The sequence below is a fragment of the Scyliorhinus canicula genome, chromosome 28, assembly GCF_902713615.1.
Source record: "Scyliorhinus canicula chromosome 28, sScyCan1.1, whole genome shotgun sequence".
Classification (NCBI taxonomy): Eukaryota; Metazoa; Chordata; class Chondrichthyes; order Carcharhiniformes; family Scyliorhinidae; genus Scyliorhinus; species Scyliorhinus canicula.
Genome location: NC_052173.1, coordinates 1,779,417 through 1,794,504, shown reverse-complemented (window position 1 = coordinate 1,794,504; position 15,088 = coordinate 1,779,417). Strand labels below are relative to the sequence as shown.

Here is a 15,088-nt window from a genome sequence, read left to right as displayed (position 1 = left end):
TCCAATTCCGGCCCCTTGCGCATAACCTGATTCCCACCAACACACCATTGGCAGTCTTGCCTTCAGATACCTGGGCCTTGAGCTCTAGAATTCCAAACCTCTCCACCTCCCTCCTCCAGACAGAGACACACACACAGGCACACACACACACACACAGAGACACACACACACACACACACACAGAGACACACACACACGCACAGAGACACACACACAGACACACACACACACACAGACACACACACACACACACACAGACACACACACACACACAGACACACACACACACACAGACACACACACACACACACAGACACACACACACACACACACACAGACACACACACACAGATTTGGATAAACGTGCAAGTGGTGCAAAATGTAAAGCCCAATGTGTAAGCCAAACACAAACATTACCTGCACAAAAAGGTTATTTTTGCCTTTACTGAATTTCTCGATCATCCGGATGAAAAGATGGGTAGTTTCAATGAGGTCCTTCAGGAAGGACTTGGGTTGCTTGGTTGCATCGTATTTCCGGAATAATGTTAAGAATAACTCCCGGAATTCCATAATATAGAAGATATTACCTGGAAATGGAACAAGATGTAGAATCATCAGCCAATTGGATGTGCACATCTGAAATACAAGCATTTTAACCAAAGCAACTCCTTTGTGTAAATTATTTCCACCATTTTCTCTGAACCCTCTCTGCTCCAAGGTGAACAATTCCAGTTTCTCTTTAGTCCCTTGTCCTAGGCATGAACTCATAAACAATGTTGACTTGTTTGCTCTTCACAAATAAAGGGTCAACAGATTTCTTGCTATTGAAGAAATTATCCTGAAAAGCCAAGACTCCCTTTTAATGGACATTGTCCTTATATTAGTTGACCTCGTACCACACCACCATCAATATAGCTATTAAAAGCATCATCATTCCTTGCAAAGAATTGTCTAGCACCATGTGAAACTTCCCAATAGCGGCATAGCTGTACAGGGCTGTTTAGCACAGGGCTAAATCATTGGCTTTGAAAACAGACCAAGCAGGACAGCAGCACGGTTCAATTCCCGTACCAGCCTCCCTGGACAGGCGCCGGAATGTGGCGACTAGGGGCTTTTCACAGTAACTTCATTGAAGCCTACTTATGACAATAAGCGATTTTCATTTTCATTTCATTTAATAGCTGCAATCAGTAACTCAGCAAGGGAATAAAGGGGGGAGAAAATAAAAAGAATGGGTGAGCATAACCCTACAATCTCAGTGATGATACACAGGGACTACCTTGTGAAACAGTACAAATTGCACTGAATCTCCATAAAGTAGAACTACTAATGTTCCAAAAAAGCACATTAATTCAAGACAAAAACCGTGCTATTCTCCTAAAGGGTTCATAGCAACATAGAACAGTACAGCACAGAACAGGCCCTTCGGCCCTCAATGTTGTGCCGAGCCATGATCACCCTACTCAAACCCACGTATCCACCCTATACCCGTAACCCAACAACCCCCCCTTAGCCTTACTTTTATTAGGACACTACGGGCAATTTACCATGACCAATCCACCTAACCCGCACATCTTTGGACTGTGGGAGGAAACCGGAGCACCCGGAGGAAACCCACGCACACAGGGGGAGGACGTGCAGACTCCACACAGACAGTGACCCAGCCGGGAATCGAACCTGGGACCCTGGAGCTGTGAAGCATTTATGCTAACCACCATGCTACCCTGCATGGTGGTTCATAGCAACATAATTTCTGCAGGACTTTTCTCCCTGCACCATAACCTCATTCCACTGAAAAACTCTACCACCTCAGTAATCAAGGTACATGGCACCAATTTTAGTTCTAACTGTATATGAAGCATCCTCAACTTGAAGGACTCATAGTTGAAGCAGGATGCGAAAGCCTTTGTGGCAGGACATCAGCATTTTGATATATTATTCACAGGCTCCTCTAGGGCAAAATTTATAACCTGCCTTTAAGAACTATCCAGCGATTTGTGCTGCCAACTGTGAACACCGGGTGAGTACAAGGTTTAGGTGCCACTGTTCGAGGGTTTGAATGTTTGTGGGAGGAGGAGCAGTCAAGCGGGGCTGCTTTGTCCTGGATGGTGTTGAGCTTCTTCAGTGTTGTTGGAGCTGCGCTCATCCAGGCAAGTGGAGAGTATTCCATCACACTCCTGACTTGTGTCCTTGTAGATGGTGGACAGGCTTTGGGGATAGGATTTCTAGCATCTGACCTGCCCTGGTAGCCACAGTATTAATGTGGCTGGGTCCAGTTCAGTTTCTGATCAATGGTAACCCCCAGGATGTTGATTGTGGGGGATTCAGCGATGGTAATGCCATTGAATGTCAAGTGGCAATGGTTAGATTCTCTCTTGTAGGATATGGTCATTGCCTGGCACTTGTGTGGTGCGAATGTTACTTGGGCCGAGGACATTGTCCTGAGGAACTCCTGCAGTGATGTCCTGGAGCTGAGATGATTGAACTCCAACCACAACAACCAACTTCCTTTGTGCCAGGTATGACTCCAGCCAGCGGAGAGTTTTCCCCTGATTCCCATTGATTCCAGTTTAACTCGGGCTCCTTGATGCCATACTCTATCAAATGCTGCCTTGCTGTCAAGGGCAATCACTCTCACCTCAGGCATTCAGCTCTTTTGTCCATGTTTGAACCATGGCTGTAATGAGGTTCGTAGAATTTACTGTGCAGAAGGAGTCCACACCTCCACCTTATCCCCATAACCCAATAACCCCACCGAACACCAAGGGCAATTTTGGACTCTAAGGGCAATTTATCATGGCCAATCCACCTAACCTGCACATCTTTGGGCTGTGGGAGGAAACCGGAGCACCCGGAGGAAACCCACACACACACGGGGAGAATGTGCAGATTCCACACAGTGACCCAAGCCAAGAATCGAACCTGGGACCCTGGAGCTGTGAAGCAATTGTGCTAACCACCATGCTACCGTGTCAGGAGATGAGTGACCCTGGCTGAACCCAAACTGAGTGTCCGTGAGCAGGTTATTGCTGAGTAAGTGCCGTTTGATAGCACTGCTGATGACTCCTTCCATCACTTTACTGATGATGGAGAGTAGACTGATAGGGCGGTAATTGGTTGGGTTGGATTTGTTCTGTTTCTTGTGCACAGGACACACCTGGGCAATTTTCCATAGTACCAGGTAGATGCCAGTGTCGCTTAGCTCAGTCTATTACTTGCTGTTTGGTACACAAGTAGTTCTGTGTTGTAGCTTCACGAGGTTAATACCTTATTTTTCGGTATGCCTGATGTTGCTCCTGGCGTGCTCTCCTGCACTTTTCATTGAACCATGGTTGATCCCCTGGCTTGGTGGTAATAGTAGAGTGTGGGATATGCCAGGCCATGAGGTTACAGATTGTGGTTGAATACAATTCTGCTGCTGATGGCCCACAGCGCCTCATGGATGCCCAGTCTGGAGTTTCTAGATCTGTTCGAAGTCTATCCCAGTTAGCACGGTGGTAGTGCCACACAACACGAAGGAGGGTATTCTCAATGTGGAGACGGGACTTTATCTCCACAAGGACTGTGCGGTGGTCACTTCTACCGATAATGTCATGGACAGATACATCTGCAGCAAGTGAGGATGAGGTCAAGTATGGTTCTCCCTCTTGTTGGTTTCCTCATCACCTGCTGCAGTCCCAGTCTAGCAGCAACGTCCTTTAGGATCTGGCCAGCTTGGTCTGTGGTGCACCAAGCCACTCTTGATGATGGACATTGAAGTCTTCCACCCAGAGCATATTCTGCGTCCTTACCACCCTCAGTGCTTCCTCCAAGTGGTGTTCAACATGGAGAAATGATTGGGGGGGGGGAAAGAGAACGACAGTATGTGGTATGAGCAGGAGGTTTCCTTGCCCATGTTTTACCTGACGCCATGAGACTTCATGGGGTCCAGAGTCGATGTTGAGGACTCCCAGGGAAACTCCCTCCTGACCGTATATCACTGTGCCACCATCACCTCTGCTGAGTCTGTGCTGCCGGTGAGACAGGACGTACCCAGGAATGGCGATAATGGTGTCTGGGGCATTGTCTGTAAGGTATGATTCTGTGAGTATAACTATGTCAGGCTGTTGCTGAGCTAGTCTGAGAGACAGCTCTCCCAGCTTTGGCACAAGCCCCCAGGTGTTAGTAAGGAGGACTTCCTTCCAAACCTACACCTTGACCAATATTGCCTTGTGTTGTCCAGTCATACAGGCAGCATTATGCAAAGAAGCAATCCAACTGCTGACAGTCTGTTACACCCAGACACACCGATATGTCCCCTTTGAGCCATTCCAGCAACGGTAGCAGTGTGGATAGCACAATCGCTTCACAGCTCCAGCGTCCCAGGTTCGATTCCGGCTTGAGTCACTGTCTGTGCGGAGTCTGCACATCCTCCCCGTGTGTGCGTGGGTTTCCTCCGGGTGCTCCGGTTTCTTCCCACAGTCCAAAGATGTGCAGGTTAGGGTGGATTGGCCGTGATAAATTGCCCTTAGTGTCCAAATTTGCCCTTAGTGTTGGGTGGGGTTACTGTGTTATGGGGATAGGGTGGAGGAGTTGACCTTCGGTAGGGTGCTCTTTCCAAGAGCCGGTGCAGACTCGATGGGCCAAATGGCCTCCTTCTGCACTGTAAATTCTATAAAAGGCAGATTCTGCAATGTGAGCCATTCGATGGCTACTCCCTGGGCTAGTCTCACACATGAATAAAGGGCATGAGGTGCCAGAGACAGTCCATGGAACCATAAGAAAGTAGAAGTTAACAGTTTGAGGGCAGGGAGGCTCCATTTCACAAATGTTCAGCTCAAACTTGTATTCAAGCACACCTTGCTAAGTGGAATTTTATGACATATTTAAAAACAAAATCCTACATTTGATAACTCTGGCACTCTCTCTTAGATTTCCATCCTTGGCGTGGTCCATTTCGTTGATTGTATTGAGCAGTTCTTGGTAAGCTTTCAGTGCTAGGTGCATTCTGAAAGAAGAGAAGAATTGTTTAAACTGAAGTACAAGTAGTCCCGTTTTGTTTGGTTGCATATTAGATGATGCAGAGTATGACGAGACACAAAGGTGATGGAGGACAGATGTCCTGCCAATTTCACTCTGGCAGTTACTGGGGATCGAGAAAGATTTTGAGAAATTGCACTTTGGCACTAACAAGTGAAGCAAAGATTACCCATAACGTAACTTACACCAGAAACCAGAGCTTGCTCTGTATCTGAAGTTAAAAATAATCTGTCAAAGCTACCCAGTGGTTCAGTGAGTACACATGCACAGAATTCAGCAAGAGGCCTGAGAAAATCCTAGGTTGAATCTAGTCTGCCCTGAATTAACCAATATTAGGACAGCACTAAAAATACAATAATTACATGGAACAGAGATGTCAGGGTTTCCACTGTAGCAATGTAACAGAGATCAGCCCAGGACTGTACCCAAGGAAATGTAAATGAAAGAATGGGAGATAAAACTGGATGAGGAAAAATAAATAAAATATGATAAATACAACAGGGTGGAATTCAGAGTGTGTCTGACATTTCATCTCTGCCCCCACTCAAGCTAATAGAAATGGTTGATAAACCCAGCAGTTTCACAATTTCAACTGCTGGAATTAATTCACCGTACCGTCTTGACCAGGAACTGGCCGCTGCCTTATCAGTCAGCATCATCTCGTAGTAGTTGGTGATGTTGCGCTCCACAAAGTGAAATGCTCGAATGCTGACTGTCTCCGACACCAGTTCAGGACAGAATGTATGCACCCGGTTGAACTCCATGAAGAATGACATGGCCCAGAGGTAGTAGGTCTCATCAAACTGCTGCGCCTTCTCACGAATAAGGTTGTCCTAGAAATTGAAAGAGCACACCCTGATAATATTAAAAGTCTTTGTGTATGCGTCCAATTCCTGTGTAATTGCTTCTAGTCACATTATTTCAGTCACTTCTACCTATGATGTCTTTATCGAGTCCCTCTAGCTCACCTCTCCAAGAAAGATGACACTGTGCTCTTTACCAGAGATATGGAGATGCCGGCGTTGGACTGGGGTGAGCACAGTAAGAAGTCTTACAACACCAGGTTAAAGTCCAACAGGTTTGTTTCAAACACTAGCTTTCGGAGCACTGCTCCTTCCTCAGGTAAATGGTGTACCATTTCATTCACCTGAGGAAGGAGCAGTGCTCCGAAAGCTAGTGTTTGAAACAAACATGTTGAACTATAACTTGGTGTTGTAAGACTTCTTACTGTGCTTTACCAGAGAGTTAGATCGCCTCTCTCTCGCAGCTCTGTCGTTGAGCAGCTGCCAGGCTGCTTAGGTCTCACTAATAATAGGGAGACCCTAGCTGGCATATTCTAAAAAGAATCCTAATAGCAGAACTTGCATATTAACTTGAGAACCTTCTATTATATGAAGCAAAGCTTCTTTATGTCTGCCGTTTAAATTACGTTTTGAGGTCACTGCTATTTCTTAAAACGCAAATCTTCTGGAAGGGGGAAAAAAAAAAGGACACTACTGTGCTTCTCAGGGCAGTGTCCTTGCGCCAACCATCTTCCGCTACTTCATCAATGATCTTCCCTCCATCATAAAGTCAGAAATGGGGATATTCGCTGATGACTGCACAATATTCAGAACCATTTGTGACTCCTCAGATACTGAAGCAGTCCATGCTAACATGCAGAAAGACCTGGGCAATATTCAGGTTTTGGCTTATTAGTGGTAAGCAACATTTGCGCCACACAGGTACCAGGCAATGACCATCTCTAACAAGAGAGAATCTAACCTTCACCCCATGGCATTACCATCGGAACTGGAGCTGCCATTTAAATATCTTGGCTACAAGAGCAGGTCAGAGACGGGTAACTCAGCCCCCGCCCCCCCCCCCCCCCCCCCCCCCCCCCCCCCCCCCAAAGCTTGTCCACCATCATCTACAAGGCCCAATCAGGAGTGAGAGATCACTCTCCACTTACCTGGATGAATGCGGCTCTGACAACCGTCAAGACGTTCAACGCCATCCAGGATGAAGCAGCCCTGTCTGATCAGCATCCCATCCACCACCTTTAACATTCATTCCCCCCATCACGGTCACACAGAGGCAATAATGTGTAACATCTTCAAGATGCAATGCAGCAACTTGCCAAGATTCCTTCAACAGCACCTCCCGAACCCACAACCATTACCACTTAGAAGGACAAAGGCAGCACTCATAAGAACATAAGAACTAGGAGCAGGAGTCGGCCATATGGTCCCTCGAGCCTGCTCCGCCATTCAATGAGATCATGGCTGATCTTTTGTGGACTCAGCTCCACTTTCCGGCCCGAACACCATAACCCTTAATCCCTTTATTCTTCAAAAAACTATCTATCTTTACCTTAAAAACATTTAATGAAGGAGCCTCAACTGCTTCACTGGGCAAGGAATTCCATAGATTCACAACCCTTTGGGTGAAGAAGCTCCTCCTAAACTCAGTCCTAAATCTATTTCCCCTTATTTTGAGGCTATGTCCCCTAGTTCTGCTTTCACCCGCCAGTGGAAACAACCTGCCCGCATCTATCCTATCTATTACCTTCATAATTTTAAATGTTTCTATAAGATCCCCCCTCATCCTTCTAAATTCCAACGAGTACAGTCCCAGTCTACTCAACCTCTCCTCGTAATCCAACCCCTTCAGCTCTGGGATTAACCTAGTGAATCTCCTCTACACACCCTCCAGTGCCAGCATGTCCTTTCTCAGGTAAGGAGACCAAAACTGAACACAATACTCCAGGTGTGGCCTCACTAACACCTTATACAATTGCAGCATAACCTCCCTAGTCTTAAACTCCATCCCTCTAGCAATGAAGGACAAAATTCCATTTGCCTTCTTAATCACCTGTTGCACCTGTAAACCAACTTTCTGTGACTCATGCACTAGCACACCCAGGTCTCTCTGCACAGCGGCTGTTTTAATATTTTATCGTTTAAATAATAATCCTGTTTGCTGTTATTCCTACCAAATTGGATAACCTCACATTTGTCAACATTGCACTTTGCAAGTTCTCACCCCCCCCCCCCCCCCCCGCAAAACACCTTCCCAAGGGTAATTAGGGATGGGCAATAAATACTGATCTTGCCAGTGATGCCCGCTTCTCAGAAAGAATGAAAAAGAAATGGTTCTCACGCTCTTTCATTTCCTTAACCACATACCTTAACCACGTACATGAGCCGATTGTAACAATTCTCCAAGAAATCAACACAAAATTCCTTCAGGAACAGCCTGACATTCAGAGCAGAGCGCCGTTTGCTCTCCACCTCTTTTGCCGCTTGCTTCTTTTTTGGCACTCTTTTAATCTTCTTGCCACAGTCATGGCTGTAATTTTTCACCTAAGAAGATTTATGATGAGAATATCAAATGTTGAAACTGATTAAATAGAGTGAAAAATAAATTTACTACATCTCCTGCCCTGGACTTACTTCAGTTCACATACTGTACCCCCACCTCTGAAGAAGTGAGCAAATGGCCCAACATAATAACATTAAGAGCACCACAGGCAAAGCTATGTGGTGTGGACAATAATACTTTTTATTTTATAAAAGCCTTCCATTAATTTTGAATGCCCTTCAAGGAAGGGAGAGATTCAGTAATAGGATAATATATGAATAGCACTAATGAAAGTGTACAATAATTTCTTGTCTGGTCAAGGGGTGGGTGGAAAGAAAAAGCAAGGTACCCGAGATAGATAGCTTCAAGACAACCCAACTGGTGATGGGAATTTGGAATCAAGTCAATACTGTGCGTCAGGGCTCTGTAATCATATCTGATCAGACAGTTCAGCAGTATTGCAGGACACTGTCAATAGATCAGCTGGCCTGACTCACTAATGAAACCTGGAGGGATATAGCCATTGCTGGGGACATGGATTCTTTACACTCAGCTCCAGATAACCAATGCCCTAAAAAGAGTGGTTCTAGCTAAATAAATTGACCAGTATTCCACCAACTGCATGTTTCAGATTCCAACAGTGCACATCTTGCACTGGTGGACCTATCAGCCTCAGCTCTGCCAACCTATGCCCGTGGGTAAGTGTTCTGTCTCCCTGTGGAGAGAGTGTGCAGATTTAACTTCTAACACAATCAGTGTCCGATTTCTGAGTAACTTGTTCTGGCAATTCGGAATATGATGGCGGCTTTCTACAATGCCAACCAGCAAGGAACCAAAACCACTGTAATTATGGATTTTTGAACTGTTGCGTAGAGAAATTTTGCATGATACAGAGCCTACCAACCAAGTTGCCCAGCCTCAATCCCCATTTTGTGCCGAATTAGCTGATTTTAGCCGGGCTAGACCCAACTTAGCCATGTTGCTGTTGGGCAGTGTGTATGTAAGCGCGTGTGATATGGTACTAGGGTAAAGGCACTTAGAAATACACGTTATTCTATGTAGTGGGGGAAGGAGTGCCAACGGAGAAAAAGCTGCTCCTGATCACTATTTTGTTAATCCCATTGGATAGAGGGAGGACGTGCACATCAAGTGAGTAAGATCAAGAGTAAGGATCAGGTTCAGCTGTGACATACTGTCTCTAAATTTACATAAAATGGGTCTTGCAGAAGAAAAGAAAATTGGAACAACATACGCCGTTACTGAACCTGCACCATGGGATATCCAATGATGCTATTTACTCTTTTTCTTAAAAATAGCACATATTCCGAGGGAATAATATGATACAACCAACTACCAAAGGAATTGTGAAAATTGTCAATAAACATTAACTACCAAAACATTATGAATTTGATAAAATTCAGATTTTTCACTTGCATTGTAATTCAGTACTTTCTGAATCACAGGTTTGAAATTACAACGGTCTGAAACTTCTATTGAGCAGAGTTTAAAACCTGCCAAGAACACACTGCAGATCGAGGCTGCCATCTTTCAATGCAAGAAAACAGGCACTTGTTTTACTTTATTCATTCAGGGGACATGGCCGTCACTGGAAAGGCCAGCATTTATTGTCCATTCCTTTTTTAAAAATAAATTTAGATTACCCAATTATTTTTTCCAATTAAGGGGCAATTTAGCGTGGCCAATCCACCTACTCTGCACATTTTTTTTGGGTTGTGGGGGCGAAACCCACGCAGACACGGGGAGAATGTACAAACTCCACACAGACAGTGACCCAGAGCCGGGATCAAACCTGGGACCTCAGCGCCGTGAGGCGCTTGTGCTAACCACTAGGCCACCGTGCTGCCCTATTGTCCATTCCTAATTACGCTCGAGAGGCTGGTGACTTTGATTTAAATTTTTTGATACTAGGAGTGTTTTTTGCAGACTGATAATAATCAAGAATAAAGCCAAGAAAAGGCCTTACCCAGGAGTATTGCTTCAAAATCTTCTGAAATATCAATGTCAAGATATAGTTTAAGATGCTGCCTCTTATCCTACCTGAACTGGTTGGCATTGTTGATAAGTGGGAGTGTAGTAAACTGGCTAGTATATATTTTTTTTAAACTCCTTAATAGCTGTCACACTTTCACTCACTTTGTGGACACCCATGTGGCAAACAACATCTCTGTCTGCAATCGACTTCAAGCCTTGTATAAGGAATGTCCCCCCAAAACGAGAATGCCTAAAACAAACAAAGTAGACACTCAGTAAACAAGAAATCACAGTCTAAAAAATATCTTCCACTTTAATACTTGTGCCTTTTTTTGGATCAGCAATGTGCTTGCCTGGGAGCTAAATAAAACAGCACTGTTTTTTGGGGAAAGGATAGGTAGACATGAGTGATCAAGTCCATACCCAGGCTAGGGCGGCATATGGCGCAGTGGTTAGCACTGGGACTGCGGCGCTGAGGACCCGGGTTCCAATTCCAGCTCTGGACCACTGTCCGTGTGGAGTTTGCACATTCTCCCCGTGTTTGCGTGGATTTCGTCCCCACAACCCAAAGATGTGCAGGCTAGGTGGATTGGCTACGCTAAATTGCCCCATAATTGGAAAAAAAAATAACTGGGTACTCTAAATTTATTTTTTAAAAAAGAAAAACAAAAGTCCATACCCAAGCTTCCCACGGGGAGGGAAGAGCAGGGGCAGAAGGAAAGCTGCTCATTAATAGCGTTAATAGTAGCTGCTCGTGCAATAAGTGCTGGCTTAGCCAGTAACACCTCCTTCCCATGAACAAATTTTTAAAAACTCCAAGATAGCTGCACTCCTCTAATCTCCAATTGTAATTGTTCTACCAGTAGTGGCCATGCCTTCAGTTGCCTAGACCCCAAGCACTGAAACACTCTTCCCTACACCTCTCTTTCCATGCTTCTAGCACTTGAAGGGGATTCAGGTAAGACATAGGACTACTACATGGTGGTACCAATTCTTCAACCTATGCCCCTTTCAAATCAAGCGCAGCACCCTGATGAGCAAAGGGCCCTCTGCAACGCTAAATTTCAAATTTCTCATCCGTCTTGATTCTCACCTGGTCCCTCTTTCAAAGGTTCTTTTCTTCTTCGCAGCCAGCTCTCTCTGCTTTAAGATTTCGAGCTCTCTGGACTCATTGTCTTTCTCCTTCACAGTTTTTGCTTGCCCTGTAGTGGCAAGTTGGTCAGGTTTCTATAGGACAAATTCCAAAATGACTACTCCAGTGAAATTTATTTCACTCTATTTTCCAAAATAGAAAGTCCACTATTTCTTTGCAAGGACATGCTTGTGTGTTACTCTTTTTGTGCTGCTAGCTCAGTTGGTACATGCATAACCAACAAGATACAGAGTTACGAAAGGCTTGACCTGCACCAATTTCAGAGAGGGCAGTGGACATATACTACAATTGGCCTCAGGATCTCAACAAGATTCAATGAAGACGAAAAAACAAAAACAAATCAAATTAAAAGGCATTCTCTTCTAGCACCACATAGCAACCTGCTTTCAGGCCTTCGCGATGCCACTGGGACATACTTAAGAGCAGCTTGGGGCAATTATCTCCTTACAGAGGTACACAAAGAAGGAAAGACTTGCATTTTTATAGTGCTTTTCATGACCTGAAGAGGTCCCAAAGTGCTTTACAATTAATTAAGCATGTTTGAAGTGCAGTCACTGTCATAATGTAGAAAACACAACAAGCTATTTGCACAAAGCAAAGTCCCAAAAACAAGGTGATAATGAGCAGATCATGTGTTTTTGTGATGTTGATTGAGGGATAAATATTGGACAGGACACCGGGGATAACTCTCCTGCTCTTCTTTGAAATAGTGTCAAGGGATCCATGGCATGCACCCGAGAGGACAGACAGATCTCAGTTTAATGTTTGATCTCAAAGACAAAGTATGGTGCTGCCTCAGTACTCCCACTGGAACATTCGCCTCAATATTTGTGCTAAAGTCTTTGGAGTGGGACTTAAACCCACAATCTTCTTACTCAGAAGCAAGAATTCTATCCACTGAGCCAATACTCAAATCAGGGAATGTGAGCAGAGGAGTGGGCATGAAAGGGTGTTTATCATTCCATTGCGCACTGGTATGAAACTCTTCTGGGGCAGCACGGTGGCGCAGTGGTTAGCACTGCTGCCTCATGGTGCTGAGGACCCAGGTTCGATCCCGGCCCCTGGGTCTCTGTCCGTGTGGAGTTTGCACATTCTCCCCGTGTCTGCGTGGGTCTCACCCCCACAATCCAAAACGATGTGCAGGGTAGATGAATTGGCCTCGCTAAATTGCCCCTTAATTGGGAGAAAAGAATTGGGTACTCTAAATTTTAAAGAAAGAAACTCTTTTGATTGAGGCCAAAACAGCATTCTCATTAATCAGATTCCATTTCTCTCGCTTCCCCTTTCTCCATACTAAAATTGCCCTTGGTGTCCAAAAAAAGGTTAGGTAGGGTTACGGGGAAAGGTGTGGGGATAGAGTGGAGGTATGGGGCTTAAGTAGGGTGTTCTTTCCAAGGGCCGGTGCAGACTCGATGCGCCAAATGGCCTCCTTCTGCACTATAAATTCTATTTTTTTTACATTTCCATATTACAATGTATTATAATTAAAGTTCAAATCGCCAGGTTAGCCCTGTCTCTGTTTGTGCCTGGGATGGGTCTTGCAATACACAAACAAACGTCCCCGCCTACGCACAAAGAAGCAGTCCTTGCAGCGTTTCTTTAGAGAAGACCTTAGAACATAGAACATAGAACAGTACAGCACAGAACAGGCCCTTCGGCCCTCAATGTTGTGCCGAGCCATGATCACCCTACTCAAACCCACGTATCCACCCTATACCCGTAACCCAACAACCCCCCCCTTAACCTTACTTTTTTATTAGGACACTACGGGCAATTTAGCATGGCCAATCCACCTAACCTGCACATCTTTGGACTGTGGGAGGAAACCGGAGCACCCGGAGGAAACCCACGCACACAGGGGGAGGACGTGCAGACTCCACACAGACAGTGACCCAGCCGGGAATCGAACCTGGGACCCTGGAACTGTGAAGCATTTATGCTAACCACCATGCTACCCTGCTGCACCTTGTTTTCATTCCTGCAATTTCCTGTACAACCGGTAGTGGACTTGATTCAAGAAAAGGCACGGCAGTCGATCTAATCACCTTGAGAGAATCTGGTCCAATTTGGGGCCTCATTGTGACCACGGTACTCAAATGCTTATGTGTCACAGAACAGGTCGATGGCCAATAGAAGAGTGAGCACCTGCTCAACTGCCACAGAGACCTGTTGACCTGGAGAAGATTCTTGACAAAAATGGCCATCCTGTTAGCACTTTCAAGTGTTCAAAGTCCAGACTTTCTCCTATCCTGAAATGCTAAATAGAGGTCAGCTTGAGGCTTCGGTTCCTTTTGTTTCACTGATTAGCAGTGGTGGAGCTGGACACAAACCCAGAGAGCAGCCACCATTTTAAGCGCTGGCCTCCTGCCTCTTCTGCACTGTGAATTCTATGATACCACGTATGATTCAGCACTGACCTGATCTCTGAACATGAGGGAGATTATTTCCAGTATGTGCATGGCCCACTGTTGCTCCTCCTGGGAAGTAGCTAGAAACTTAATCAGATCATCCATCCCACTCATGTGCATCGCCCATAACACCTTGTCGTGCACGCTGGCATCATCATCAACATTCTGCGTGAAAAATAAAAGTGGACGTAAACAATAGAAAAAGCAAAATTACACTCAAAATTGAACATTCAAGAAGTAAAATATCGTCAAGGTGTGATGTTTAAGGGAGCTTGCTTGCCAAGTTGCATGAATGGTCTTTTTTTTTTTAAAAGTCAGTTCAGATATTTTTTTATCTGTCGCCTAGTAACACGGGAGTACTGGCCAAGAAACAAAAAACGCTGGAAACACTCAGCAAGTCGGGCAGCGTCAGTGAAGAGAACAGAGTTAATGCTTCAGGTCAAGGTGACCTTTCATCAGAACCATTCACAGTATGTTTCTTTTGTATTGTAGTAATGGCTATGACCTGGGGGGCTTGTCATCTGCCTTTACACTCAGCCCCAATGTGAAGAACATTCTGAGCTACCACAGTAGATAGGTTCACAGAGGACTGAACGGAGACATAAAGGAAGGTTTGATGCTAGAAGTGGGTTATTTTGGGGGGCAATAGAGAAAAAGAAGAAAAAAATCAGTCTGTGCTTCGGCTCTGATCACTAGCCACTGATCTGGGATGAAAAGTGCATCTGTACGAGGACAGGATTAGACTTGGATTGCTCACTCAGTTCCTCCGCTGAGGCTCAATGCCTAGACTCACACGTGAAGTTTAAAAAAATATATTTTTATTCAAAGCATTTTCCAAATTATTTACAGAACACAAGTAACCACCATCCACAAGGCATAGTTCTAATCAACTCACACATGAAGTTAGAGTGAACTTTTACAAAACATTGGTTTGGTCTCAACTGGAGTATTGTGTCCAATTCTGTGCACCACACTTTGGGAAGGATGTGAGGCATTAGAGTGTAGAAAATATTTACACAAATTGTTTCAAGAATGAGGGATTTCAATTACGTGGATAGATTGGAGAATCTGGGGTTGTTCACGTTTGAGAAGGCGGAGAGATTAGATAGTGGCGTTCAAAATCATGAAGATCTGGACAGTGTAAATAGGGAGAAACCATTCCCACTGGCAGCAG

At 45.0% G+C, this 15,088-nt stretch overlaps 1 protein-coding gene and 1 long non-coding RNA gene across 3 annotated transcripts in view; both read right to left on the bottom strand.

Annotated features, from left to right (window-relative positions):
• The window catches only part of timeless (timeless circadian clock), a 77,001-nt gene that overhangs the window by 41,288 nt on the left and 20,625 nt on the right, over positions 1-15,088 (bottom strand). For both annotated transcript variants that reach the window (XM_038786510.1, XM_038786509.1), the window contains exons 7-13: positions 13,924-14,079; positions 11,447-11,580; positions 10,516-10,603; positions 8,187-8,363; positions 5,635-5,852; positions 4,884-4,987; positions 418-587 (exon numbers count right to left, since the gene is read on the bottom strand). In XM_038786510.1, the coding sequence (XP_038642438.1) occupies positions 418-587; positions 4,884-4,987; positions 5,635-5,852; positions 8,187-8,363; positions 10,516-10,603; positions 11,447-11,580; positions 13,924-14,079 (1,047 nt within the window). The remainder of the gene's footprint in view (positions 1-417; positions 588-4,883; positions 4,988-5,634; positions 5,853-8,186; positions 8,364-10,515; positions 10,604-11,446; positions 11,581-13,923; positions 14,080-15,088) is intronic.
• LOC119958173 lies at positions 12,966-13,878 on the bottom strand. Its single transcript, XR_005458972.1, has 2 exons — positions 13,472-13,878; positions 12,966-13,116 (listed from the first exon to the last, which is right to left on the bottom strand). It is a non-coding gene; the product is annotated as an uncharacterized LOC119958173 (long non-coding RNA).